Raw genomic sequence first — 27,114 nt, forward strand, 5'->3', positions numbered from 1 at the left:
TTGGCTGTTTGCTCATCATGAAGTAGGTGGGTGCACTGTGGGTTAAGCAGTGTGTGCTATCAGAGAGACTTCCCATGAGTTTTTGGCTTACTGATCTCCTTAATAAGTGCTCTAGAATAGGACTTTTTTTACAAGAAAATTCAGAACCTTTGTGTGAGAATAAGAATGCATAAAGTAAGGTATAGGTATGAATTAGGAATATTTCCCGAGCCAGAGTCGGTATCCACAGTGTTCTGTCCTGTAGCTCTGGGGGGACAATTCTGTCATGAAGTCGTCTCTAGCTTCTTGTCCCAGAATGGGTGACACCCTTCTGGTGCTACTCCAGCAATTGACAACTGCACTTGGCATGTTACTGGCCTCACTTCCAGCTACAGCACCAATAAATGCTAGATTGATTCTGTATGACAGAATTCTTGTTTGTCTGGTTTCTTTTGCAAAAGATCCAATACTGTATAGATCTACTCCATCTGTACAGAAAGAATATTGTTTAAGTATTCATTTCACACCCTCATCAGCATCACAGACTTTCTGGCAAGCTTTGTAATTCCAATGTGTTTGGGAAAAAAATGCTATTAATTTTATTTGTTTAATGAGATGTCAGTCAAAGTTCTCTGTAACTTGTTTTACTGTGAGTATAGAGTTAATATCAGGGTTGATGCTCTACTATTTTCCTTATTTGCATTTGACTTCTACATGTTAGATGATGGTGTTATATTTCTGCTACTACTTCTGTTCTTGTGCTTATTGTAAGGAGCTTAGGTAGCTCCCAGCTTCGTTAAACTTGTAAGTTATTAAGAGAGGTGCCCAGAGAACTTACTAATATTTTTTTTTTTTCAAATTTTGATCTGTCTTTATTTGGGTTATGCAAAAGTAAGGGGGAGTAACTGGTGGAGGCTTCTCTCTTTGTGTGCTCCAGTTGTTCTTTTCTATCACTCTCCTTTAGCAAGCTTTTTAGCATTTGTGGGTTTTGCTGTTCAAAGTGGCAGTGCAGCAAAGTGCAGTTGTCTGTCTTGGTGGTCTCGGTTAGGTTCCTGGAACTTATCTAAAAGATCTGTGCCGAGGGTATAAGCATGTAAACTACAAATAATTTGCTGGTATAGTTGGTTAATTTATTACACGCAATTTTTCCCCTCAGGTTAAGTACAGTACACTTCGCTTAATTCAAACACCTGAATGGCTAAAAGCTGAGTCATTTGTGTTGGAAATCCCTGCGAACAGGGAGTCAGGAGCACAAAGTTTAAATAATGTGGCTTTGCAGCATGACAGCAGCACAACTAGGTGCAGACTTGAAGAGTCCTGTTCCCAGGCCAAATACCATGTGAGCACAGGAATATTCACGAGTGAGATCATCTGTGGCAATCATTTTTTTTTTTTTTTTTTTTGTTGTCTGCTTGAGAGTTGCCCCTTACTTCAAAGACTGCTGAACTCATTCCAGCATATCTGGAGCTCTGTTTCTGTTTTGCTTTGAAGGAGTTTTACTGGAAGCCTTTGTAAATGTATGGAATTTTTAGACTACTACAGTGAAAGCATATACAGATGCCTAGAAGCATCTCTGAGTTAATTTAGGCCTTTTAGTTGGTGAAAGGAGATAAGCAAAGTAAGGAGGTAGTTCAGGATGGTTTGCCTACACTCTGAAAGGGATGCATGTCATGTCCCTAAGTATGGGACGTTTCGGGAAGCAGAAGCAGACTGAAAATTCACCGCAGTCAGGGCACGTTGCATGTCTTTGCCCTGACTGTGGTGTTTTACTTCTTCCACCGGTGCATTCGTAGCCAGCCTGGGAAATGATATGGAATTAATTGAATAACCTCATATTCAGCTCTGAGTGAAGTTAGAATCAGCAGAGATTCTAGATGGATACAATTCACCTTTTGTTATTTACTAGTTTCAGTCAGGCATGGAGTTTGTGGCCACACTCATCTGAGGTTAGTATGAGGTTTTCAAAGCTGTCGCATCGTTGACAGGGATTTGGTCATACAGCACAGCTCAGTGCTGGAACTCACAGCGTTTGTCATAGCACCATGCTCCCAGCCTGTGCAAGAAATCAAGAGCTGAGATGTGAACAGCAACAAAGGTTGTCTTGCCACAGAATCTGACAGTTAAAACACCAATATCAACCCTGTTTTTGTGGGTTGCCTTGCACAAAGAAAGTAAGTTCATTAAAAAAAAATAAAAATAAAAATAAAATATTACCTTTAGCCTTTAGGGTGCCAGGTCAGTTACAAGGAATGTTTTGTTCTGTTATAAAGGTCGACCATGGATGCCAAAACAGGACTTGCATTTCTTTATCTTCCGTTAGGTTGCGCAAGAAAATTATTTGTTAATCTAAATGAATGAAATCTCCATAGCTTGGTAACTCTCCTTCCCACCAGCTGTCTCTGTGCCATCATGGTGGGTAGGGTTCAGGGACGGCTGGCTCAAGAGCCTGTGCTGGTAATGAGGACTCTGCAGGTCACCATCTGTGCTCATTTATTTTTGTTTTCAGTGATCAAGTCCTTGAGGAGCTTTAATGTTGACACTGGCAAGAAGTGGATCACACCACACACAGACTCTCCGTTGTGGCCCAAGGTTCTTCAGCACTCAGATGGGAACAAAACCATGTAAGCAACAGAAGAAAGAAAAACATATCCAGGCTTCCCAGGTCTTTGTGAATGATCGTGGTCTGAGCTCATGTAGCTTCTCATTTTCTACAACTGTTAATACAGGTTCCTCTGCCTGGGACCCAGAATTGTTCTTTGGTTCTTAGGGGCTGATATTAATGTTTAATCATTACATGTCCATTGTCAGCTTGTTAGCCTTCATGATGCTTCTCCCCTCACCCTCTGCTAAGTCATAGCACTGTGCAAAAAAGGCCGTCTGCTCTTTTAACTAGATGGCAGAAGCAAGCAACTGGTTTTCTGCAGAGCTCCCTGGTATATCATGTGGTTTTTAGGGCTGCAGCAGTCGTGTCTACCCACCAGCTGCCAAAAGTTATGTTGTGAGCTTGGTCTGAAGACCATAAAGAGCTAGAAACTGCTATATTTTGACTGTTGGGTTTGTAGGGGAACAGAAAAGGATAGCTAGGCTGGTGAATAGAAGCCAACCACAAGTGGTTGCTATAGAGATAACCTATATTACGCTTAGCAAAGTAGTAAGGCTGTGCAGCAGATAGCTCTGGAGTAAAGAAACCTTTCCTATCCTGTCAGCACAAAGCGGCTGACTCACAGAGCAGTCTCCATTTCATATGACAGTGCTGCCATTTCCTAGGATGGGGTTTGGACTTCCTTACTGCATTCTAGCCTCCTTTTATCTCCAGTATTTTATGGGCAAGTCACTTCCAGACTTCTTCCTTGGTCTGGGATAGCTTTCCTGAATTCGTTGTTCAGATCAAGTCCTACTTGCAGTGACAGAGAAGTGGGGGATGAGAGTAAAACCCCTTCTTTAACCCAGTTCAGTCAGTGGCAAAACTCCTGTCTGCTGTGACCAGAGACTGCTGCAGAAGAGCTGCTGGCTGCGTGGTGGAAACTTTCCCTGCCAACAGCCCAGACAGAACCCCTTTGGGACAGCAGTGTGGTGAGGGAGAACCTCATTCTTCCCTTCCTCAAGGATCTGAAAGAGAAACTGAACAAACTTGGTGGTGTGGATATTGTATGTTCCGATTTCCAAAGATGCAATTTGCTACTGGTGTCTTCTAGTGATGGCTGGGTGTGCAACCAGCTTGGAGCACTACCAGTTCAGAGGCTTTAGGGGAATAAATGTGAAGTTTGAAGATTTATAGGAGAAAATAAATGTTTTCTTAGTAGCTTGTTCAGCTCAAAACCACACCGGTGTCCAATGAATTGAGAGACATGTTGTCAGGATACGGTGTGGCACCCTAACCCACAGATTTTTTTTAGCACTCTTCAGTATCAAAGGACTCTTCCTGATTGTGCCACCTTCCCTCTTTTCCACTTTTTCTCTTGTTCCACAGGATTTTGGTTACTTCCTCAGTAGACAATGGGTTGGGCAGGCTGAGAAAGTGCACTGTTCTGCAGGACAGGATCCAGTGCCAGGAGATACCTTTGCAAGGTACAGTCCTACTTCCCAACACTTGATTTGACATGGGCATGAGGATGTGTGGAAGGAAGGTGCTTCAGAGAGTACTGAGCACATTGCTAGGTCCCTTAGCTCAGCACTTCATGGAGAGAAATGCAAACCCATTGTCCCAGAGGTTGGGAGTGATGTCTTTGGAGGCTGCAAGACCTCTTCTGCCACAGCTATGTCTTCACCTAATCTTTGTTGAAGTAGAGGCAAAGTTTTTTGTTTCCAACATATTAATTATTGCTGTAGCTGCTGATAACACTGACTCTTATTCTATCTGCCCAAGGCTGATAAGTACCATATCCATTTCAATATTTTTTCACCCACACTGTTCTCCCCTCCTTCCCTCCCTTGTTCATTCAATCGTTCATTCAATTTCAGGAAAAATTAAAGGCTCCAAAAACGTCCAGGATGGTGGCATAGCTATTGACAGGAATTCCGACTGGATCCTGGTAAGGGACTGAAAACGTCCATGGCTGGGAATGACTGGATTTTTCCAAAACACTGTGTATGTTTGCAGGGAAATACAAATGAGCAGACATAAAAGAAGGACAAAGACCGAAAGCTCTTGGCTGGACACTGATTGGTTGGAAAGCCAGCCGGTGCCTTGCCAGCCAAGAGAGAAAACTCAGAAGGGTCCTTTTCATTTTCATCATCTGGGGATCGCAGTGGACCTCGTACTTCCCTGCAGCCAGCCCCACTCAGAGGAGAAGGGAGGACTGGCAGAGAAGGCTTGAGAGCCACTGACTTGGAGGCTGCCACCTTCAGCCTGGGGGTACCCCAGCCTCACACTTTGTGGGAGCTCAGGTCCTGGCTAAGCTGATGCAGCAGGGATCACAGCAGGGAAGGGAGTCACTGCTTGCTTTTTTACTCTTGCTAGGGTGCCTTTAGTGCTGTGCAGGGGATACTGAACCTTCACCAGATGGCATATTCAGTCGTCCTCTGTCTATGGCTCTGCTCGTTATTCATTAGCCTTCCCTGCCACCCCCACAGACTTGCCTGCAGAAGAAGCATCGCCGGGCCTTCACCACTACAGAGGACATGAACGGAGTCTGTACTCTGCTCACCGCCGACTTGCGCAGCACAGCTTTCCTCAACCTCACCAGGATGGGTACGGGAGCAGAGCCAGCACAGTGCCTTTGCAGAGGGCCAGAAATAGCAGCATGAGGCTGTGACCTAACAGCGGGGCCCTTCTGAGTTCCTAAGCAGGAAGGTCTATGGTCCGCTGGGAGAGACTTAAGAGTTGAATTTTATGATGTATTATACTGACTTCAGCAGGGTTACAGGGTTCAGCCCTGAAGACTAGCACAAAGCACCAGGGATTTTCTGTTGTGGTCTCCCGTGCATACAAAAGATCCAGCTCTTAAGCCTGGATTTAGAAAAGCATTTATATTCTTAGCAAATGGATATGACAGACATCCACTGGGATTTTTAAAAATGCTTGATCAGTCAAGGTTGTTCTTTCCAACTTGCCTGAGCTATTGTGGCATTTAATCAAGGGAGCAGAGTGCTGGTTGTATGGCCTTGCTCTGCTACTTGCAGTCATTGCAAAGAATCTGAGATTACATTAGACACCTATAAGGTCTCATTTCATCTTCACTAGGAAACAGATGCTGATTTTAAGTTATGTTAATTAGAAGAGTATTTTTTAAATGTAGACTGTCTTTTTTATTCTTGCTTTCTTTATTTTTAAGTTGAGACCAAATTAAACGGCATTCAAAGCAGAAACAGCAAAGACAAGTTTACTGCCACCAGCAGCTCTGTGAGCACAAACAATGTCAGCATTACTTGTGGTGAGCACTTTGGCAGTGCATGGAGCAACCACATGTGCAAAAGTAAGTACTGGACATGAACAAACATTACTTCCTTGAAAGCAGCTTGTATTTGTGTGACAGGAGAGAGCTGGGGAGGGAAAAGGTTGAGGTTTTGAAGGTTATGGTAAACTTCAATCACTATTACCATCATCATTAACTGAGATTTTTTAAAAATAAAACTTGTTACTACCGTGTAGATCACATCATCAGCTAGACCTGCTTTCAGAATGGCTGGAAGTGGTCAAATATTTGTTTGTTTCTGATTTGTTGTTTATGTCAATGTTCTTGAACTCTTGCTAAATGTTAGGATGTTTTGGTGCCTTTTCAAATGTTCTTTTATATTTAACTGCATTGACAGAACTGGGAACAGAGATTGCTGTCATTCTGGGTGGATCAGAGAACGTCAAGTCAGATGATTTTCAAAACACCAAGAACTCAGTCATCAATATGATGAAGTCAACATGGCAGAAATGCTCAAAGGTGTGTGAAACTGCTCAGTCTTGTTTTCTGGTAGGCAGGATGACCAGAGCTCTAATGAAGAATGGAAAGAGTCCCCCAGTTCTCATACTGCTGTTTGAACTACTCGTAGGGATGCTGGTAATAAATCTACATATTGTAATGCAAGAGTTAAATGTTAGTGATCCAAGGATGAGGAGTAGCTGAAGATGGGAGTGGAAGATCTAGGAGTGAGTTTTCACGCCAGTAGCATGTTTTACCAGGCACATCTCTCAGGGCACCTTGAAGCAGTAGACGTAAAAATGTGTGAGGCTTATAAACCATTACTTTGAATGATTTAAATAAAGCCTGATATTTGGGGACAAAGTGAGGCTGAGCCATGTGGTCGCGAAAGATCTGGCCAGACAGATAAAATAAATACAGCAAGTTCAGACAGAAAAATCATTTTAAGCCAAAGAAAATTAAGTCAGTTCCTGGAGCTGATCCAAAAGGGAACACCAGAATACAAATGTGTGACAGAGAGATAAAGATAGTTGATCTGCCTACTATTTGCAATGTAGGCCTTCCGTGTTTGTGCAGTAAAGTTTGGGACTGAACTTGACACTCTGAGATACTTAGAGATCCTTGTCTGACCAAGATGGCTTTGCCATCTTCTTTCTCCAGGTCAGGTTTGCTGTGGTGCAGTATGGAGCACAGACCCGAACTGAACTGAGCCTGCAAGAAAGCTGCAACAGATTAACTGCTCTCTTCAAGGTCCGAAATATGAAGCAGCAGAGTTCACAGACTGACATTGCAGCCTCACTGCAGCATGTATTGTAAGTTCACGTGTCTTGGGACGCCCCTGGGACACTCAAGTGATTTGTTGCATTTCATGTACATCAATACAGCCTCCTGCACCTCCTCTCTATTCTTCTCACACCCTCACAGCTATCACTTTTCCAATGCTTCTCTTAGTGACAGACTCTGCCAACAGAGGCCTGTGAATCTATCTGTCTGGGGGTCTCTCAGGTCAAATTCTGGCTTTCACAAGGAGAAATTGCCAAGAGGCAAAGTGTAAAGTCCTTCCTGGCTGACATAGGAGCGTCAGCATGAAAATGCAGTCACCTGGGTCTTGCTTTCAGCATGTGCTTGTAGATCTGAGGCCTTTCCCATATTTTTCACTCATCTGCTGGGTCTCCCTGGGAGTCTTGCTTTCCTCCTTGACTCCATTTTCATCCCAATAGCATGACTCTGACAACACTGAACTTCATTGTAAAAATGCCCCGTGTGTTGCTTGTGAAGGCAGAGCTATCAGTTGTGGATAGCCAGCATCCCTGGAAGCATAATGTGAGCATGTGCTTTGCATGTCTGTACTGTCCAGACTTGTGTGTGCTGAGAGTTCAGTGAACATCAGCACCCTGCCAGCAGCACAGATTCCTGGCTCTGAAGACATAGCTTGTCCCATAAAATACCTCTAGGCTTGTTTTTCTACAGGGATGAAGTCTTTAATGAAAGCCATGACTCCAGACAGACTGACAAAATAATCATTGTCATGGTATCTGGACAAGTGTTTATAGAAGACCATCAGCTGAGAAATGTGATGAACTCCCTCAAAATGGCTAAGGTCAAACTCTATGCTCCTAAGGTGAGTAGGAAGAAACGTCAAAGCCACATTTTTTTGCTTGTAAGCTCATGTGTTGGATAGAGATGTTTCCATCCACCCCATGTGTCTACTTCTATGCTTTAGCAGTGGATGGAAGAAAAAGTGTTGCATTAGAACTGCAGGATGTCCAATCTGAGATGCTCTCATGGCTCCCTTGACTCTCCCAGTCTTCTTGATTCCAGAGAGCTTGTTTTGGAGGGTGTCAAGGAATAAGTTGTAGAAATAGAAGTGTCTGACTTGTATAATTCTTATGGCTCTAAAGCTTTTCTTAGCCTTTTCTTTGCAAATAAGGTTTTTCTGTGCAATCTAGGATCAGGGCTGCTTTACCAAGCTTTCAGAAAACTCCCTCCCTTTCAGGATGTCAAGTTTTTTATTAAGGCAATTTTGTGTGTGTGTATGAAACGTGCAGTCTCCATGGCTGTTGGCTTTTCTCCCTAGATTGGAGAGTTCGTTAGCAACCAGTGGGTCCCAGAAGATCTGCAGAAGGCTAGAAGTGACTGGCTCATGTTGTCTGCATATGAAGATTTTGACGGTTTCCTTTCAGAGTTGCAGAGAGACGCTCTGATTGAGTCAGGTAGAAGAAATTCCACTCCTCACACATCTCTCTTCGCTGTAACTTATAGAGTGGATCTGTGATGGTGGGTGGCTTCATTGCTTAGGGAACGTAAATACATCCATCCAGGTCTTAGCCTGTTCTTGCAGTCACCTGCCCAGCAACAGTAAAACAAATAAAAATTATTTCTGTTACATTCATAACAGTCCTCCTTAGCCAGCCAACCAGGAGGACAAGAGATTACATTCTGTATCTGTGACCTGCAGCCAAAACATTAGTATGGAAAGACAGATAGATTGCAATAGGTGCTTTAAAATGTACACATTCATCTTCCTTTCAGTGTTTCTGTTATGATACTTACACTTCTGGGTGTACTGGGAGCAATTTATTTCTGTTAAACTGTAGCTGTTTTTTTAAGATGAAGACCTGATGTCCACAGCCTTCAAAACTCACAGCTTTTTCCATAGCACCCATACTCTTGAACCTGAAAGCAATATGATCCTCTATATCCTGCAGGGATGAGGAAGAGTTCAGCTGCCAGGCAGCAAGGTGCAGGAACACTGCATGGGCAATAATGCAAGGTTTCAGTTCACTCTTTGTTTTCTCTCCCTGTTCCCTGTCACCTATATTCAGTTTTTTTCCTGTTTCAGATGAAAGTATGCCAACTGAGACACCAGGACGCAGAAACATTAATGACAATGGTGGCAGCATGCTTCCTTCCTGGATGGAGAGCGACAAAGAGGAGGAGGAGGAAAATAGCTTGCGTACGTGGTGAAGTATCTTTCAACAGAATCATGCTGTGGACTGTCATGAACTGATGAAATCTGGGGGGTTGCTGTGCTGTAAGCTTCCAGAGCTGAGCTGTGGCTCACGCTGAAATGACAGTGGGCAGTCTTGGTGCCATTCAGTTGCTGTTGGAGTGAGATTATTTGTGTGTTGGTTGATAACACTGGATAAAGAACTTGGTCCTGACCAACATTACTGAGCTCCAGGGAGCCTTCTCCTTACTCCTTTATTTTCCATATCCTGGCAGGCTCTGGGACAGAGATTGCTTTTATTTTGGATGGATCAGGGAGCATTGAGCCAGAGGATTTTGAAAGAGCAAAAGCATTCATCCACAAGATGATGAAAACACTGTATGAGAAGTGCTTTGAGGTACTCCCTACTCTCTTCAGCAGGCTAAAAGTACAAAGTGTGCTGTGCTTCGTTTAACCTGCCTCTTCGCCAGAATTTGGGACCGTGCAGGTTTATTTCCATTAGGATGGGAAGGCACTTCTGTAGCTTGCATGTGTTCTTGATGTCATTTTGCTTACATAGCAGTAGGTCCTCAGTCTTGATCCTAACAACACTGTAGAGAGAAAAGTCTGTGGTTTGTTTGTATAGAAATCCCTAGCCCTGCTATGCAGTCATGCTTGGAGCCCAGTGAGCACCATCTCTCCTTTCGTACAAGGTGACGGTCGTGACTTTCTTGTTTCCTGTCTCTGTTCCCATATCATAAAATCTATACCCACAAGCACAAAAGCAACAATAATCAGATCATCCTGGAAAATGAAGGAACAATGCACTAATATTACAGATAATCCTCTCTGAAACCTGCACATGTGCCAAAAACATAACAGGAAAATGCAAGTACTTAAAAACAAATTTGTGTTTCCCAAAACAATTTTTTTCTGTCTGTACAGACAGTGTTTTAATTTTCCTCACCTATAAAATATTTACAACAATCCTTGTTTCCGCATTACACATATTTAAGAGCCACTTGCTCATTAAGAATATGTTATTTCTACACAGTCTGGATAATATATTCTTTCGGGATTTCTGAGCTAGTTGTTGTAGAGAGCTCTCATTCTCTGAATCAACAGTTGTCACAAGCAGATGCTTACCTGCTGCTTTCTTCCAGTGTGATTTTGCAGTGGTGCAGTATGGCTTTGAAATCAGAACTGAGTTTGACCTGCGAGAAAACTGGAATCCAAATGCCACCCTCCAGAAAGTACTTGATATTGTGCAGGTGTGCAATGTGACAAAAACAGCATCTGCCATGCAACATGCCCTGTAAGTAACAGAAAAAAAGGAGCTCAAGAAATGATGAAGGTGATTTCTGGGGCATTTCACGAGTAAGGGAGAGGGACTTCCATGAATATTCAGGTCCTGAAAGCAGTCCTGTTTATTTGGAAGAGGTTGAATGGCAGGCAGCAGTTTCTGTACCATGTTTTAGAAGGTTGTAAAAGTCATCTGTCAGTGTGAAATTGCTGGTATGAGGGGACTCAGGAAGTTATAGAAAGAGACAGCTCTTTGCCATTTTAAGATAAATGAATGTGAAAGAAAATTTCTTGTCTCCTTGCTATGACTGTTAGCTGCAAATATTTTTTTTTTTTTTTTTTTTTTATGTTTTACCAGGGATTCTATCTTCATTGAAAGTCACGGATCCCGGAAGGATGCAGCCAAGATCATGATCGTGCTTACAGATGGGGAAATACTTCTGGATGAAATGAACTTGACAACAGTGATAAATTCACCCAAAATGGCAGGAATTGAGCGCTATGCTATTGGGGTGAGTTGGGAACCTACTTGGATCATATCTTCCTTCCATTTCTGGGTGGCACCAGGCAGGGGGATAAAAGGAGAACTGAACCATGTGCACCTCCAGTAAATAAGGGAACAAGCATGCATAAAATAAACAATTGAAAGATAAAGCTATTATATGAACTGATAAATGATAAAGAAAAACAAATGTGATCAAAAAGTATGTCAGGCGTGAGGGTTTCTCAGTTCAAGTCTCTGGTAGGTTTCTTCTCACACTATTACCCTTGCCTTCTAGTAATGTCATTCAGCTACCTCTTCTCATCCTTTCTCTTACAGAGGAAGATGTTTGATTTTATGATTACATGTGACTTACTGATTTCCAAACTTCGTTGTTGGGTACAACAAAGTTATATACACCAAATACTGCACCAGCCAGTTACATGAAGATGTTCTGTAAATGTTTTGTAAAGGTCTGGTTCCAGGAGACATTCAAATTGTCTAATTCACTGGCTTCCAAATCAATTACTATTTCTGGGTTTACGTAGGGTGGTTGAAGCTGAAATTTTTACCACCAACTCAAGTGATTCCATCCTTAAGTACATGGGAGAATAAGAGCACTCTAAAGGTTGCTGCTTCTGATTAATTTGCATCTCTTCTGCAGGTGGGGGATGCCTTCAAAAAACCAAAGGCCCTGAATGAGTTGCGGCTGATTGCATCTGGTCCAGATGACACTAATGTATTTCAGGTGACCAATTATTCAGCATTAGATGGGCTGCTTTCGACCCTGCAGCAGAGTATTATTGGGATAGAAGGTAAACAGAAGTTTTTCTATTTCATTGGTAACTTCTGAGGTATAAGGAAAAAGTGGCTCACCCTGTTTCTTTTGCATTGTCAGGTACTCAGGGTGATGCTCTGGAATATGAACTTGCACAATCTGGTTTCAGTGTGCAGATTTTGGATAAGGCAAGTGTTCTACATTTAACCTTGCTAAATAGTTGCATGTTGTGCTGCAGTTTTGATACTTGGAAGGATTCAGAAGGTCTTATGCAAGAAATGATGCTGATAAAGAAGTTTGAGAACTATGTAGTCAAATCTCATTTGCAAGCCATTGCTTGCTTTGAATGTGTCAATTAAGTAAAAAATATCACTTTTTAAATGTCAGTTGTGAATTTTATTTTAGGATGGGATCTGTCTCACATGACCCCTGTTATAACTACTGGATCCTTTTTATTCCAATGCACGAAAGAGCTAACTTCAGTTGACAGCTTTGATTTAGTTGGCATTTGTGTCTCCAGAGTACAAGATCAGGGACTCCATCATGTTGCAAATAAAATAATTCTGCTCTTTCAGAATCCTCTGGCTTAAAACACTGGTCCATCCAAGAAAAGAATGATCTCTGTCCTTGTCAGGAGGGGAAGACAGTGGAAGCTGAGGAGGCTAGTGAGCATTTAGTAGCATTGGCTGTAAGGATAACAGTGATCGGATTTTGCAAACAATGACGTGTAGAGAACTGGGAGATGTGCAGCTGCTTCTCTGGTATTGGGCAGTCACCTTGCACCTTCAATACTAGGAGCCAGTAAAACTGCCCGTGCTACATGGTCCAGGAAACAGTGCAGAGCTGTAATCCAGAAAACATTGCAACCTACTAAGGAGCTTTGCAGACTGATAGAGGTCACCAGCACTGGCAATTGCCCTCTCTTCCTCCATTTTAATTTGCACTATGTTATTTCTGCAGCAAGTCTTAATGTTTGGTGCTGTGGGTGCCTTTGACTGGTCTGGTGGAATTCTGCTCTATGATCTGGCAGCCAAGAAAGCTGTTTTCTTGAATGAATCAAAAGAAGAAGCCAAAAAAGCAAAGTATAGTTACCTAGGTAAGCAACTTACCCCTCTCCTGAGATCAGTGACAACCTGACTGCAGTTCTGTTTGTTTGTATGTAGTGCAGCATGTGCTGGCACTGACAGCATTTACGTGGAGACCATCTACAGCTCTAGCTGAATTTTTAATATTTTCCATAACAGGAACAGAGATTCTAATGCAAACACTGTCTCCTTGTACAGCCTATTTGCTCTTATGATGCATTGTGGTGCTATTCTGTTAACGCATCCATTTGGTTTCACAGCATAAGAACACAGTGAAGGGCATTTTTGTGAGCTGATAAGTATAAATGTTTGACTTGCTGTGAGTGTCTGGAGAAGAAACAGTTTGTGAATCAATAATGTTCTTGGTGTAGTGACAAATAAGGCCTTGCTTATTCACCCCAGTGCTTTGTAGCCTTATGATCCCTGTATCTCCTGACTGTAGCCTTGGTCTTGCAGTTCTTCCAGGTCATATGAGGTGCTGTGGACTGGTTGTGTCAGGATAATCCTTCTCTCATTACCTTCCTGTTACAAAAGCCCCATAACAGATCTATTTTTGCATTTTATATGGAATATAATGTTTCCCTCACTTCTATGAAGGATTCTAAGCCTGCTAGCTTGCAGAGATAATAATAAAAAAAAAAAAAAAAAAAGGTTTGTGTATTGGATAAGCATTCAGGAACTGCGACAAATGCTAAGAAAAGTCCTCAAGAGTTCAAGCAGGTTTTTCAGAGCAGCAGTTTAGTCGATTACCTCAGTCCAAGCTCTGTGGGCTTCTTCCTTCAGGTATAGAGTATGGTACTGACATGTATGATCTTTTTGCTCCTTGTGTGAATGCACCAGGATACAGCGTGGCAGTGGTGCGCACAGCATACGGACCCTTGTATGTGGCTGGAGCTCCACGGCACAGCATGACAGGGAAGGTATTGGTGTTTCAGGATGGCCACTTGAAACAAACCCTGCAAGGAGAACAGGTACAGTGCTTCACTCACGCAGGGGCAAGCAGGTCAGTAGGGGTCAGGGGTGCTGCATACATCTAGATTGCTCAAGCAACAGCCTCATTTTCTCCAGACAAATTTACACCCTTTGAAGCAAGAGTAAAGCCATTATAAATGTTTGAATAAATCCATTAGCCTTATTATTACTGTTAAACCCACTATGGTCAAGCAGCCTCATTTTTTTAAATGAGATTTGTTGAAGTCTAAGTTTCTGGGACAAGTTGCTCAGCTGGGGGAAATTATCAAAGTTGAACTGCTCACAGCAGGCTGCTGGAGGGTACTGGCACACTTACCTCACCATATTTTCATTGGTTAGAGGTCTTACAAGTAGGAATCAGAGAACTGCCAAGCATCTGATTTAGCTAGATGTGGATTATACAGTCTTAGTTCACTCCATAATACTTTGGGAACACCAGAAGAAATCATGAAACTTGGAAAAAGAGTGGGAAGACATTTAGCTAAGTGGGGTGTACTATATTTATGTTCTGTTCTCATGGCTCATGGGGAAAGACGTCATCAACTGTGTTATTTTACTTTTTATTCTGTCACATTGTTGAATAATGATTTTGGTACTGTTATGCTGGTTACAGGATCTGTCCCCGAGGATGGCAGTAATGTAATAAATAATAGTGAAGTGATCCACATATAAGTAGATATGTGATGTTTTGTTCTAAAAATTGCCTTACTGTTGCAAAGGACGCTAATTCTACAAAGCTATATATAGAGAATTCCAGTGAAAGAGCTGCTTGTCTTTTTCTGGAGCCCAGGTCGGATCTTATTTTGGCTCTGAGCTCTGCCCGCTTGATGTGAACCGTGATGGGGAGACAGATCTTCTCCTTGTTGGAGCTCCATTTTATCACATCCAAGGGGAAGAAGGAAGGGTTTACGTCTATCGCCTGGAGACAGAGGTAAAAACACTGGTAGCGTAAACACTCCATGTTGGGGATTTTCCAACCATGCCTAAGTAGTGACAAATAAAACATTCCTCCTTTGTGCTCTCACTGAGAGTGCTCTCCCTGTATGGTAGAGGACTGCAGGATGAAGCCAGCAGTCCTGTCTTAGTCATTAGAATATGAAAGAGAAAAAAAATAGAAATAAAACCATTCTGTACCTAAGGTACACAGATATCATGGTGTGATAAAATTGTGTCTTTTGCTTGTACCTAGGCATTTTTTGGTGTATACTTTGCTCTGCCAAACAATGTTTGTTTTTTTTTTGTTTTTTTTTTCAATGTTTGCACTAAATGTATACATTGGTGGCTGCTAAAACTTTACTTCCCAGGACTGAAGAAAACAAAACGTTTTGTGGGCCCAGCTATTTGATCCAGTATACCAGATGCATATATCCAGGATATACGTTAATTGCATCATTTTGAGTGAGAACTGAACATGAAGACCAGGATAAGCTCTCGGTGGTGCACTGCTAAAATTTGCTCAGGGCACATACCAAATTGTTGGAAGCAGAAAACGGTCTGGGCATCCATTCGAATTCAAACAACTTGCACCCTCTTGTGGCTTATTTCTGTAACGTAGTGCTTGAAACGAGCAGGGGATCAACTCAATCTGCTCATGATTTAAAAAAAGATAGTGCCTTAAGTGGGTCTGCTTGCATAGGGCTGTCCAGGGACACTGCTTCTGTGGTGAGAATTTGCATGGAGTTGGATCAAGCTTTTGGTCTGAAAATTAGTTGTTATCTTGAATCTCTTATTGTTTAGGGCTTTATTGTTCACATTTTAAGTACTACCAATGTGTAGTGAGGCCTTTTTTTTTTTTTTTTTTTTTTTTTTTTTCCCCCGTTATGTAAGAGTTACTAAAGTTACAGTTGTCTAAAGGGATTTCTTTCTCGGGTGTATTTCAGACTGGTTCATTCACCTTGGAAGGACATTTAAATGTGCAGGTGACCACTCAGTTTGCAAGGTTTGGGTTTACCATGGCCAGCATTGGAGACATCAACGGGGATGGATATGAGGATATTGCAGTTGGTGCCCCCCTTGAAGGTCATCTTTCAAACAGTTCCTCTTTTGGCAGCATTTACATCTTTAATGGTGAAAAGGACAAGATCAGGAGCTCTTATTCTCAAGTATGTGTCTTGTTGGGACTTGCCTCCAGTCCACTATGGGAGGGAAAAGCTTGTGTTTTTGTAGCAAGAGGCTGGGAGGAAGGACTTTCACATTACATTTCTGTTGATGAGTGAGAAATTTGCAGGTGTTGGATGGTTTATATGAGTCCACAGGCTTCTGCAGCAGACCTGCTCCTTAATTGCAGTTATTCGCTTGTCTGCTTAGGCAAGGGAGCTGGATTCATGTGCTGCCTATAGAAAAATGTATTATTTTTTAAGCCTGCCCATCTATTACAATAGCCAATATTTTGTGTGTCAGGAATGTTACAAAATCAACCTCACAACAGCCTCATGAAAAGAAGTGTATTTTTCAAAGGACAGGAGGGAGATCCTGACTTATATTTGCTGTTGTGTCTCTCTCCTATTAGAGAGTAAAAGCCTCTGAAATATCAGCAGGACTCCAGTATTTTGGACAATCCATTGACGGTGGTTTTGATTTCACTAATGATGGTCTCCATGATATTACAGTAGGATCACTGGAGAATGTGGTTGTGCTCCGGTAGGTAATGAGTGCTACATTTTAGTGTGTTGGGGAAATGTTTCAAAGACAAATTTAGAATCTGTGTTCCAAGCACTGTGTAATGATTCTATTTTTAATTTGGCATTGGACAGACATTAAAAAATCTTTCCCAGTGCTAGAAGAAATCATATAAAATGTAAAGTTGTTAGCTCAAGTTGCAAAAGCTTTTGCCTTTGAATGCCTAAGGCTTCGAGCAAGTATGAGATAATGAACATTAAGATGTATGTTAATTGGTTAACGTCTATAATTCAGCACTGATGGTTTTAGTCATTTAGACAAAAAATTTTCTTGACAAACCTTGCCTTATTTTCAGTCAGATGTCTGGTAGCTGAATGACTTGAGGAGTTTGCAAGGGCTAAAACATGATGAGCAGATTTGATTTTGTTCTTGCATTTTGTATTTGGAAACAAATTGTAGATAAAGAGAGAATTTTTACCACTAGATAATGAGTTCATCTAATGGAAACATAAACAGTGAGTTTAATTCTGAAACTCTAGCTATATTGGTGTATTTTGGCTGTCTGTTCCTTCAGGCTCATGGGATTTTGTACATTCTCAGTGTTCCCAGCAGAAACTGGAACTTCTGTAAATAGGCTAGCTTGGTCCAGGTGAAATATCATGGAAAAGCTGAGCACTTGTTAAGCTTGCTGCCAGGATTTCTTAAAATATTTTTTCCTGAATGTTTCAAAAATTTAATTCTGTTTCTTATTTGCTCTCCACTGACTAGCTCGAGACCAGTTGTTCACTTTCTCACCAGCATGAGATTCAGCCCTGAGAGAATAGTAATCTTCCAGAACAGCAGCATTGTTACAGCAAAACTGTGTTTCAATATAACCTCAGCTTTACCAGTGTCTCAACAAGGTAATAAATGGGAATTGTGATCGGACTAAAATCTATGGTCCTACACCATATTAGAAACTTGGCATTGTGGACAATTTCTGGTATATCTGAAAAAGAATTTTGAAAATCTTGCATATTCTATCTCAGCCTAAACTTTCAGATCCTTTGTAGGGTGCATGAGCAGGCAATGTAGGGGTCATTGGAAAAGCTTTTCCATTTTGCTTGGCTTGTGGGAAGATGTTGGAAATATATCACCATGTTTTTTTCATCCTCTGTGAATGCTGGAGCTACAGATCCGAACTCTGTTCCCCTTCATTCACTGACGCTTTGCAATTGCTTTGTTCTGAGCACACAAGAAATTCCTGTCTGTGTTTCCAGTGTTTTCACAGTTAAATATTCTCTACACGGTGGACTTAGACGTGAAAATGGCAAAGAAGAGATTACAGTTTAAGGATCAGAACACCACAACAAGTGGAAAGCTCTTAGTCAGAGAGCACACATGCTCTGAGCTGCAGCTTTTCACGCTGGTAGGTGATGTTGGTCAGACTCACTACAGAAAGAAGGGTTAAGAGGAGAGGATTTTTAACGGAATCTGCATGATGATTAATCTCCCTTGAAATGCAAAATTACTATAATTGGGTGGTTTTCTGGGTGTTAGACTTGCTAAGCATGTTTTATAGCTGAGGGGGATGTGTACCATCTTGATTTGTATTCCTATAAATCAAACTGTCATCCTGTTGGGTTTGTGTGAACTATTTATAATGCAAGAGTTGTCAGAGAGTCATGAAGCTCTAAAGGATTAAAACAAACATAAAGGAAACCATTATTTACAATGTATAACTGAATCAGTGAATGCATTACCCAGATGATGTCATGAGAGCCAAATGTGTAAAATCCCTCAAAAAACATTTGACAAATTTATGGTCCACTGATGGCTATTAAAATCAGTGGCCCAAAGGCAACATCTGAGTCAGAAGGTCCCTAAACTTGCCACATGACAGAAGCTGAAACAGATGTAATGTGTGAAGACTGTTTTGCATTTTAATATCCAGATATTTTATCAGTTTCATGTTCTTCCTTTCTTGTAGCCATGTGACTTCGACTGTTTTTCCAATGTTTATCTGAGAGTTAAATATGAGCTCTGTGAGAAAAACAATAGTACGGAGTTTGCTGTTCCTGTGCTTGATAAATATCAGCCATCAGAAATGCATTTTCAGGTAATAAAATACTGAAGAGCTCTTCTCTTTCCAGAATGCAGTCTTCACTATTAAAAAAAATAATAATAATCATGTTTTTCTTAGCCTATGTATGTTGCCTTCTCTCCTCTGCTAGCTTTTCTAGTTATCATTATTGTATTCCAGGTAGACTTTAGGCCTGGGTTTCCCCCAAAGAGATACTATTACCCTATTAAGAGAATCTCCTTTCTAGGATCCAACCTTTCACTTTTGACCACATTCCTCCTGGGTCTCTGTTTAAGATGAGATTAGATGCTACCTGTGAAGAAGGCGGATTGGTTTTATGTTTTGTGAAATACTTTTCATCATTTGAACGGTGTATTTAGTAGTAATACCTACAAAATTTTTGAGTGAATGGATTTTAAAAATAATGAAAATTAGCTATACATATATAATTTGTTTAGATTTACTCGTTTCAAAGCAATAGTTGGAAGGTTGCAAACTCCCAATAAACTGAACCTCTAAGTTTGAGATCCTGTTTCCTCACTTGCAGTTCAGTACACGTTAATCTGGCCCTTTTTCACAGTTAGTCTAAAATCCCAATCACAAAGCTCTGTAAAGAGGCATCTTTGGCTGCTTAATAGGTGTCTTAAACCACAGTTCAATATTTAATTAGCAGGCAATAAAGTGTAGGACAGAAAAGTTAGTATCACACTTAGCACTGAGTGATAATGAACACTAATTACCATAGTTGCCATAGACTTAGACATTATGATGATACATTTATATCCTAAGAATAATTCATGAGATTCTTGACTGTTGGTCAGTTTGGCTTATTACTTGTGCACCCCAAAGCTAACTATTAATTTTCACTGAACTTCTGCAGAAACATCAGCCACAGACAGATTTTTATTGTTGAATAAAACTATTGCTAAAGGAAGTAACCTCATCGCTACAAAATAGTGAGCCTATAAAATGGCATACATGTATCATATGAAAATGTTTATTCAAGAAAAACACATTGTCCCTGAAAATTAACATTATTGTCCTGTGGCAATCCAGGTGTAAACAACTGGCAATTGTTTAACAAGACCTTACCCCCGCTGAAGACTTTATGTCCTAATGAAATCAGAACTTTTCCTGGGAGTTAAATTACAAGCTTCACTACTTACTACATCACTAGAGGGTCCTTTTTGTCCAACTTCTCCTTAACTGAGGTCATGGGAATTTTGATTTTCAGAGAAGGACCCCTGTATGTATGTGTATACGTAAAGATATGTTAAACCTGCTACCTTGGAAAAATCAGGACTGTTAAAATTTAACTTGATCTGTGTTTGCTTTCAGTTGCCTTACAAGAAGGACTGCAACAAGACCATCTGTACTGCTCATTTAACTTTGACAAGTCAGATTCAGTGAGTCAAAGTAGTTGTATTACTTGGATTTTTTTATTTAGCATTCATATTTAAAGGCCATCTTTGTGCATAAGGCATTTTGTTTACTTCATTGTAAAAAGTCACCCTAGAGATTCACTGGAAAATTAATCATCTGGAACAATGTTTAAAAGCTGTTGATGTAAAAGAGAAACGAAAAAATGTTACCTAAAGTTTGGAGATAACTGCTTTCAATATTAAGAAGAAAGCATTTTCCTACACACCCTGAACAATAATGAATAATTAATTGAGCTGTTGCATTATCCTGTGTGTGAAAGTACTTCAAGGGAGTTATTACCAGAACCAAAATAGGTCTCTTATTTAAAAACAAACTTTATGAAATTACATGTAACTTCTTTTACATGAAGCCTAATACTTTTCTCTTTGCTTCTAGAAATGAATTAGTGGTGGGCTACACTAAAGAAGTGTCCATGAATTTTTTACTAAATAACAGTGGAGATGACTCATACATGACAACTATGGTCTTGTACTATCCTAAAAATCTCCATTTTAAGAAGGTGACAGCTGAGGTAAGATCACAAAACAATTGTTCAGCTAGTTGCAGAAAGAAAACAGTGCTGAAAGAAAACACAACTCTGCCGCCCATTCATTTACTACCTAAGTAAATCTTGAAGCAAGGTTGGGGGAGGGACAGTATTTTAGTTGTCAGAAATACAGCCTGAATTACTAGATTTATCTAAGACTCCCAAGCTTTTATTGGGCTACTTGCACCTAATTCATTTTATGGGAGCAGACAGAATTGAATTTCCCAGTTTATTTTTATTGCTATTGAAGAGCATCCTTGTTCTGTTGGCAGCCATCCTCTCCTGCTGTTCACTGTGGCCTGCCAATACCATTCACTTCTGTGGAGTTATCCTTGAACTGCAGAATTGGGCATCCAGTATTCAAGAAGACAACAGTAAGTGGAGATGATAATTTTCATTTTTCCCTTCCTCTAAATGGTACTTTGAGTAGCTGTGCTGGCATCCCCCACCTTTACAGTTAGGCCATAGCATCTCTTCTTTCAAATTCAGCTTATCACCCACATGCACAAGTGATAGTTTCCAAATTCCTGCACTTTAACTCTTCCAGAAAGGAATGCTGAGCAGAAAATACATTATCCATCACTTTTTAACAGTATCCTGGTGAGTTAAAGACTGTATTTACAGGGTAATCAATATTTTGTTATATCTTTCTCTTTCCTCAAAATAGGCAAAGTTCTCCGTGATTTGGCAATTAGATGAAAGTGTATTCCCAAATAAGTCTGCTATCACTGTTAATATCACCAAGTGAGTATTGCTATTTTCAACACAAAATACACTGTAAAAGAAATTCTGTAATTCCTATTCAGTATCCATACTATTTATCTGTCACTAGTTTCACAAAATTGTACTTGTCCTTTTCAATCTTCTAAAGCATTTGGACCCATATAAAAATCTTTCCTTTATTATTTTAGCTTTGCTCTTACTTCATTATTTCAGTAAAAGATAGAATATCCCTTAAGTTCCTAATTTAAGTACAGTATGTATTTAAAACCTTGTGTTTCCTAAACTGGAAAACTTGGTTCTGACATCCTCCTTCGTTATCAGAGAAAACAGATGAGTAACATAATCCAGCTCTGTTCCAAGTAGAACTATTATTCCAAATAGTCAGGATGAGGATGTATTCAAGTTATTTTTTCTTGATCAGGGCTTTCTAATACAGGGAAGTTACTATTCCTTTCTTGTCACATTCCTCTCATTAACTTGAATGGGACTGATTAGCACACAGCACTTTATTAAAAAGCATTTTTAAAAAGGAAATGAGGACTCATCTCTGGCAACTTCACTGCAAGTACACTTTAAGGCAAAGGTTTATACATGAGTTTAATGTCCAGATTTTTTGAAGGGTGAGAAGCTTTTAAATTTTGATTAATTAAGGCATTATTATGTATTCACAAATGGGAATATGTGGAGAAATATTCCAAGGCAATGGCAGCTTCCAAAATCCATAGTAATGAAGGGCTACTCCAACATTACTGCAGTATGTTAACCCACAGGAGAGCAGGATGGCACCCCTTCTTTCATAAGTTACTGCCATTCCGTGTTTCCATCCCTCTAGTATAGCAAATATCCACAATCTGGCAACCATAGAAATAGAAAACGAAGGCAGGCAGAGAATAAAGCTGTTTCATCAAATTATTTTTTTTTTCTTTTAAAGCATAAATGAAAATACCACCATTCTGACTGAAAAACATGTCCTTGATGTCAGATATGCGTTCACTGCAGTTCTTACCAAGTAAGTTTTAAGAATATTCAATTACATTATATTACTTTAGTCAATTAGAAGAAAAAGGGTTGAGAGGATGCCTGGTAGGATTCCAGCACAATTTCCATCTTAATAGTTTCAAGCGCTGCAGATTGTCAAGTTGCTTTCTGTGGTATAAGACAGCAAAAGTAAAGAGTCTGGAAGATGGAACAACAAAACATCATAGGCAGGGAGATAACTAGGGTCAAATATAAACCCTTAACTATTTAACTGATTTAAAAATACCTTCAAGATTGCTTCAAAGATGCATCTAATTGATAGACTGCATATATGCCCATATACAGACTGTGAAACTAACATTCCTGTTTAACAAATTTGATCATGCTACCTCCTTATTCCTTAATGCATGTGGGTCACTGGATGTACTGATGTTCAATAATAATTAAATTCAATGTTCACTTAGTTTTAATTTATCTTCCTCTGCAGACCAGTGTCTTTAATGTACATGAACGTTCGCCAAGGACTACTTGAAAACAAAGAATTTAAATTTAATGTAAGTATAGCTTCAAATTTAGTTCATCTCATCTGTCTGCAATCAGGACTAAAGAACACTTACCTTGTGCATTTTCTTCCGTAGATAAATGGAGAAAATCGCTTTAATGCTACCATCAAGTTACAGATTTGGGTTCCTGTCATTGTACAAGGTCAGAACATAGCAACTCTGAAAAATGCATCAGGAACACAGGTACTTCTTGTTTGTGTTTTTTTGTTTTTGTTTTTTTTTCTCCCCATAACACAATACCTCTTCACTGGCCCTTACAGAGGAAAAAAGGTTGTATTATTGCAGATTAGGATTTTTTTAAAAACTACACTACAGAAACTTCAGGAAATTTTATAGCATTATTCCAAGTACATGTTGGGGCAAACTGAGCAAAAGTTCATTTTAAAAACTAAGTCAAAAGGTAGGTGTTCTCTCCCTTTCTATCCCTAACTGGGCTAACAATATTTACCTTTGCCTATCTTTTTGTTTGTTTGTTTTAATTTGTAAGAAATAAATATAGTAAGGGAAGAGCTTCTAATAATCTAAGTGGAATTCAGGACATGAACTAATAAGCCTGAAGAGATCTTTTCCCCCCACCTCCAATGTCAAGTCTGTTCCCTTTCACCCTCACCCCTCAAAAAAGTACATATGGAAACATCTTAAAGCAGGTGGCTTTTTTTTGTGCATTTTTACACATTTTTCATACTGGTAACTGATTGTAACATTTCTTCATCATGCCAACATTTAAAAAGACCATAGAGAAAAATGACAAAGGGGAAAGGGGCATCAGTGACTTAGTTCTTGGAAGCATTGTGCTCCTTTACTCACTGGAAGAGGCTGCTGCTATGCAAAACTTCACTGGCAGACCCAAAGGTCAATACTTCTTTACGGAACTTAACGAGCTGCTGCTTTATTTTTCTCAAGGCAGAATTTGATTCTTTTTTCTTGTAAACCACATCTTTCAAAAGTTTATCTGACAAATAGTGCAACCAGAGGACATTGCTGTGTGGATGATAGTCAGTCCAGCTGTTGGAGTTCTCTGCTTTCATTTGCCTGTAGATATCAAACTGGTAGTCTCCTGTGCCTTGGAACAGCTCTTCGTCAGTGGAAAGGTCACAAAAAACAGTTAACCCATCTTTCTCCAGCCGAGACAAGGTATAATCTATGATGTTGACATGGATCCCACTTGTGGGGATTGTGCAGGTCGTCCCATTTAACACATAATTAAGCTCTTTGACATCTGTTTTCTTTACCAGCACATTCCCCCAGTGTAAGTCTCTGTGCTCAAAGTGCAGTTCCTGTTCTGCCACAGCCAGGGAAGCAGTCACCTGGTGCAAAATGCTTTTTGCTGAAGCCACCGAATTCAATCTTTTTCTCATGTTCTCCAAGTCACTACCTCCAAATTCAAACTCCAGAACCATGAAGAGTTGCTCTTTCCCAAAAAGGTCTGGCCGATCATTTTCTGATCCTGTTACTTTATCATATTTGTCCCAAGCTTCTAAGAGATACTTAGGATAGGCCCCTTGAACACAGTGCACAGAGTACAGGCTAACAAACCCTACAGTCCTGTTCACAGACTCTTCAGACAGAAGACTGAGTTCCTTTGAAATTATTATCTCTGGTAAAATCTCTCCAAAGCTTTTTTGAGCTTCACCATTCACTCTTTCAGTCCCCTCAATGGGAATTATTTTTAAGGCCACAGGTCCTCTATTACTGTCAATCTGGAAAACCTCTCCGAACACCCCTTCTCCAATTTTCTTGCAGTCTTTCATCTTATCTAAAGGAATGCATTCCTCAAAAGTGATAGGTCTCTCCTGCTGGCATTCCCCCAAAACCTTCTCTGCATCTGTAAGCATTACCTCCAGGCCTGAACAGGCATTCCTGGGAACCAGCAGTACCATGGAGGAAGCAGATAAAGCACAGTACTGAGCCATACTAGAATTTGGGGTTGCTTGGTGCCCTGTAACCTCGGAATTCACAGAAGGGGTACAAAGGATGCTATTGTAGGAACACTCGTCTGCAGTAACTTTCTTTTTCTTATGGAAGGACAGAGACGCTCGAAGTCTACCCCAGGCATAGGAGTTACTGAGGAATGAACAATCGTTGTCTCTTGTATCTACAGACATTTCCTGACCACCCTTCTTCCTTCCTTTTGGTCTTAGTTGGGGTCTGAAAAAAGAGTTATTAGCCTGCTGCTGTCTCTTGTTTTTGAGTCTTTGGGGACAGAGCCTCATTTGCCTATCCCACCGCCTGGCACTGAAGCCACTGATGCAAGCTCTTCTACAGGCACTTCCCTCTGCAGAACCGACCTTGGTTCGTTTGTTTTTATACTCCACCATTCCTTGAGGGCCCAAAGGCGATGCTGGCTTCTGGCAGGAAGGTTGAGCACCTGCCTTTTTGTCAGCTTTCATGCTCGTCAGCCACAGTGGCACTTCCTGACGGTTCAAGACCACCACCGGCGTCGGCTGGAGCTTGGTTTTCCCTCCCTGAGCGCTCAGGCTTCCTTCTGCTGAACCTCTCTTTACATCATCGCCTGGCTCTTCAGCCCTACCACCACCATAGGGGGTGGAGTGCAGGGGCTCGCCGTGAGCGGGAGGAACGCTTGTGCTTTGCTGCAGGAACAGGGCTCCCCGCACGGACGCCCTCAGAACCCTGCCGGCCCTTTGTGGCGACGCCTCCACCTCCGCCTCTCCCCTCGACGACTCGGGCGTGCCGGGCCCGCTGCCGAGCGAGGCGTCCTGCCCCTCTCGGGGCGACGAGAAGAGCTCCAGGCTGCCCTGCAGCCCCGAGCCCCCCTCCTCCAGCCTGCCGCTCAGCTCGGCCGGCGGCGTGCGGCGGCCCCGGCGGGGCGCCCACTGCGGGGTGCTGCAGAGCAGGGGGCGCCGAGCCCCGCGGGACGGCCCCTGGCGGCGGCGGCGGCGGCGGGCGGCGCAGGGAGGCAGCGGGGAAGGCGACGGGGAGCTGAGGGCGGGCGGCCGGTTCTCCTTCCCATCCTTCTCCTGTGTGGCGGCGCCGCGCCGGCTCCGCAGACACCGAGCCCGGGCGGGGCGCTCACCCAGCGGCTGCCGGCGGCGCTTGTCGGGAGGAGAGAAATCGGGGTCGTCCGAAGCGGCGGAGGGGGCGCTGGAGCAAGCGGAGCTGGAGGCGGTCGAGGTGGAGCTGAAGAGCCGCCTGCGGTCCTGAGGCGGCGAAATCCAGCGGGAGGGCTGAGGCAGCGGGCGGAGGTGGCCGCCGCGCCGCGAGTACGTGCGGAGGAGCCGCGGCTGCAGCGGCATGGCCGGGCCGGGCCTGCCTGAGGGGAGCCGCCGAGCCCGCCCGCCCGCCGCCGTTTCAAACGGGGCCTCGCGAGACTGCGGCGGGCGGGAGCGGGGCGGGGCGGGCACGGGCTCAAAATGGCCGATGGTGGAAGGGAGGCGGGGAGAGGAGGCGGTCCCTGCACCATGTTGTGAGAGGGATCGCCCCGAGCACCTTGCGCAGGGTGGTGTCCAGCGGGGTTTGGATTTCTCCAGAGGAGAATCCGCAGCCTGTCCCAGCGCTCTGTCCCCCTCACAGCAAAGAAGTGCCCCCTCAAATTGAGCTAGAACATCCTGTTTGTGCCGCTTGCATCTCATCCTGTCACTGGGCACGACTGAAATGAGTCTGGCTGCATCCTCTCAACACACTCCCCTCAGATCTTTATGTATATTAATGTGGTCTCCACTCAGTGTTCCCTTTCCCAGGGTAAACAGGCCTGGTACAACAGCCTGTCCTTGTACAACAGGTGCTCCAGTCATCTAATCATCTTAGCGCTCCTCTGAGCTCACTCCAGTAGTTCCATGTCCCTCTTGTACCGGGAAGCCCACAACTGGACACAGCACTCCACGTGTGGCCTCATCAGGGCTGAGTAGAGCAGGAGGATCACCTCCCTTGGCCTGCTGGCAACACTCTTCCAAATGCAGCCCAGTTCTTGTGCTGAAGGACAAGAGAGAATGACCTCTTAGGACTAGAGAGAATGGCCTCAAGTTGCATCAGGAGAGGTTCAAGTTGGAAATGAGAAGACATTTCTTCTCAGAAAGAGCAGTCAGGCATTGGAATAGGTTGCCCAGGGAGGTGTTGGGTCACCAGCCCTGGGGGTGTATATGGAAAGGTTGGACATGGTGCTTGGGGATGTGGTTCAGTGGGTGGTATTGGTGGTAGGGGGATGGTTGGACCAGATGATCTTGAAGGTCTTTTCCAACCTTAATGATTCCGTGATTCCTCTGGGTTGAGGCTTTCCTCTGGGCTGGGGCTGTTCCGGCCTTTGCAGCACTACCACACTGCTCTGTACGTGCATTGGCATCGTGGTCAAGGCACTGAGCTGTAA

The 27,114-nt window shown here is 42.3% G+C and overlaps 2 protein-coding genes across 2 annotated transcripts in view; one reads left to right on the top strand and one right to left on the bottom strand.

The window, feature by feature from the left end:
- ITGAE (integrin subunit alpha E) overlaps window positions 1-27,114 on the top strand; it is a 30,649-nt gene that overhangs the window by 575 nt on the left and 2,960 nt on the right. The window contains exons 2-31 of the mRNA XM_084493320.1: window positions 2,486-2,600; window positions 3,950-4,047; window positions 4,441-4,511; window positions 5,053-5,170; window positions 5,754-5,894; window positions 6,232-6,353; window positions 6,993-7,144; window positions 7,803-7,953; window positions 8,410-8,545; window positions 9,175-9,288; window positions 9,558-9,679; window positions 10,425-10,576; window positions 10,922-11,075; window positions 11,709-11,859; window positions 11,943-12,014; window positions 12,787-12,918; window positions 13,748-13,878; window positions 14,670-14,810; window positions 15,760-15,981; window positions 16,389-16,519; window positions 17,267-17,400; window positions 17,758-17,906; window positions 18,468-18,596; window positions 19,899-19,966; window positions 20,379-20,514; window positions 20,802-20,903; window positions 21,197-21,273; window positions 22,184-22,261; window positions 22,718-22,784; window positions 22,869-22,976. Coding sequence (XP_084349446.1) covers window positions 2,486-2,600; window positions 3,950-4,047; window positions 4,441-4,511; window positions 5,053-5,170; window positions 5,754-5,894; window positions 6,232-6,353; window positions 6,993-7,144; window positions 7,803-7,953; window positions 8,410-8,545; window positions 9,175-9,288; window positions 9,558-9,679; window positions 10,425-10,576; window positions 10,922-11,075; window positions 11,709-11,859; window positions 11,943-12,014; window positions 12,787-12,918; window positions 13,748-13,878; window positions 14,670-14,810; window positions 15,760-15,981; window positions 16,389-16,519; window positions 17,267-17,400; window positions 17,758-17,906; window positions 18,468-18,596; window positions 19,899-19,966; window positions 20,379-20,514; window positions 20,802-20,903; window positions 21,197-21,273; window positions 22,184-22,261; window positions 22,718-22,784; window positions 22,869-22,976 — 3,674 coding nt within the window. The remainder of the gene's footprint in view (window positions 1-2,485; window positions 2,601-3,949; window positions 4,048-4,440; window positions 4,512-5,052; window positions 5,171-5,753; window positions 5,895-6,231; window positions 6,354-6,992; window positions 7,145-7,802; window positions 7,954-8,409; window positions 8,546-9,174; window positions 9,289-9,557; window positions 9,680-10,424; window positions 10,577-10,921; window positions 11,076-11,708; window positions 11,860-11,942; window positions 12,015-12,786; window positions 12,919-13,747; window positions 13,879-14,669; window positions 14,811-15,759; window positions 15,982-16,388; window positions 16,520-17,266; window positions 17,401-17,757; window positions 17,907-18,467; window positions 18,597-19,898; window positions 19,967-20,378; window positions 20,515-20,801; window positions 20,904-21,196; window positions 21,274-22,183; window positions 22,262-22,717; window positions 22,785-22,868; window positions 22,977-27,114) is intronic.
- On the bottom strand, window positions 23,426-27,109 carry HASPIN (histone H3 associated protein kinase). Its single transcript, XM_084493321.1, has one exon. The coding sequence runs from the start codon at window positions 26,381-26,383 to the stop codon at window positions 23,597-23,599; it is 2,787 nt and encodes a 928-aa protein (XP_084349447.1). The 5' UTR covers window positions 26,384-27,109; the 3' UTR covers window positions 23,426-23,596.

Source organism: Aythya ferina (assembly GCF_964211825.1).
Source record: "Aythya ferina genome assembly, chromosome: 19".
Lineage (NCBI taxonomy): Eukaryota > Metazoa > Chordata > Aves > Anseriformes > Anatidae > Aythya > Aythya ferina.

What these genes read in the sequence shown, in the direction of transcription:
- HASPIN (XM_084493321.1), bottom strand. Translation starts at nt 26,383, where the DNA reads ATGAGATGCAAGCGGCACAAACAGGATGTTCTAGCTCAATTTGAGGGG.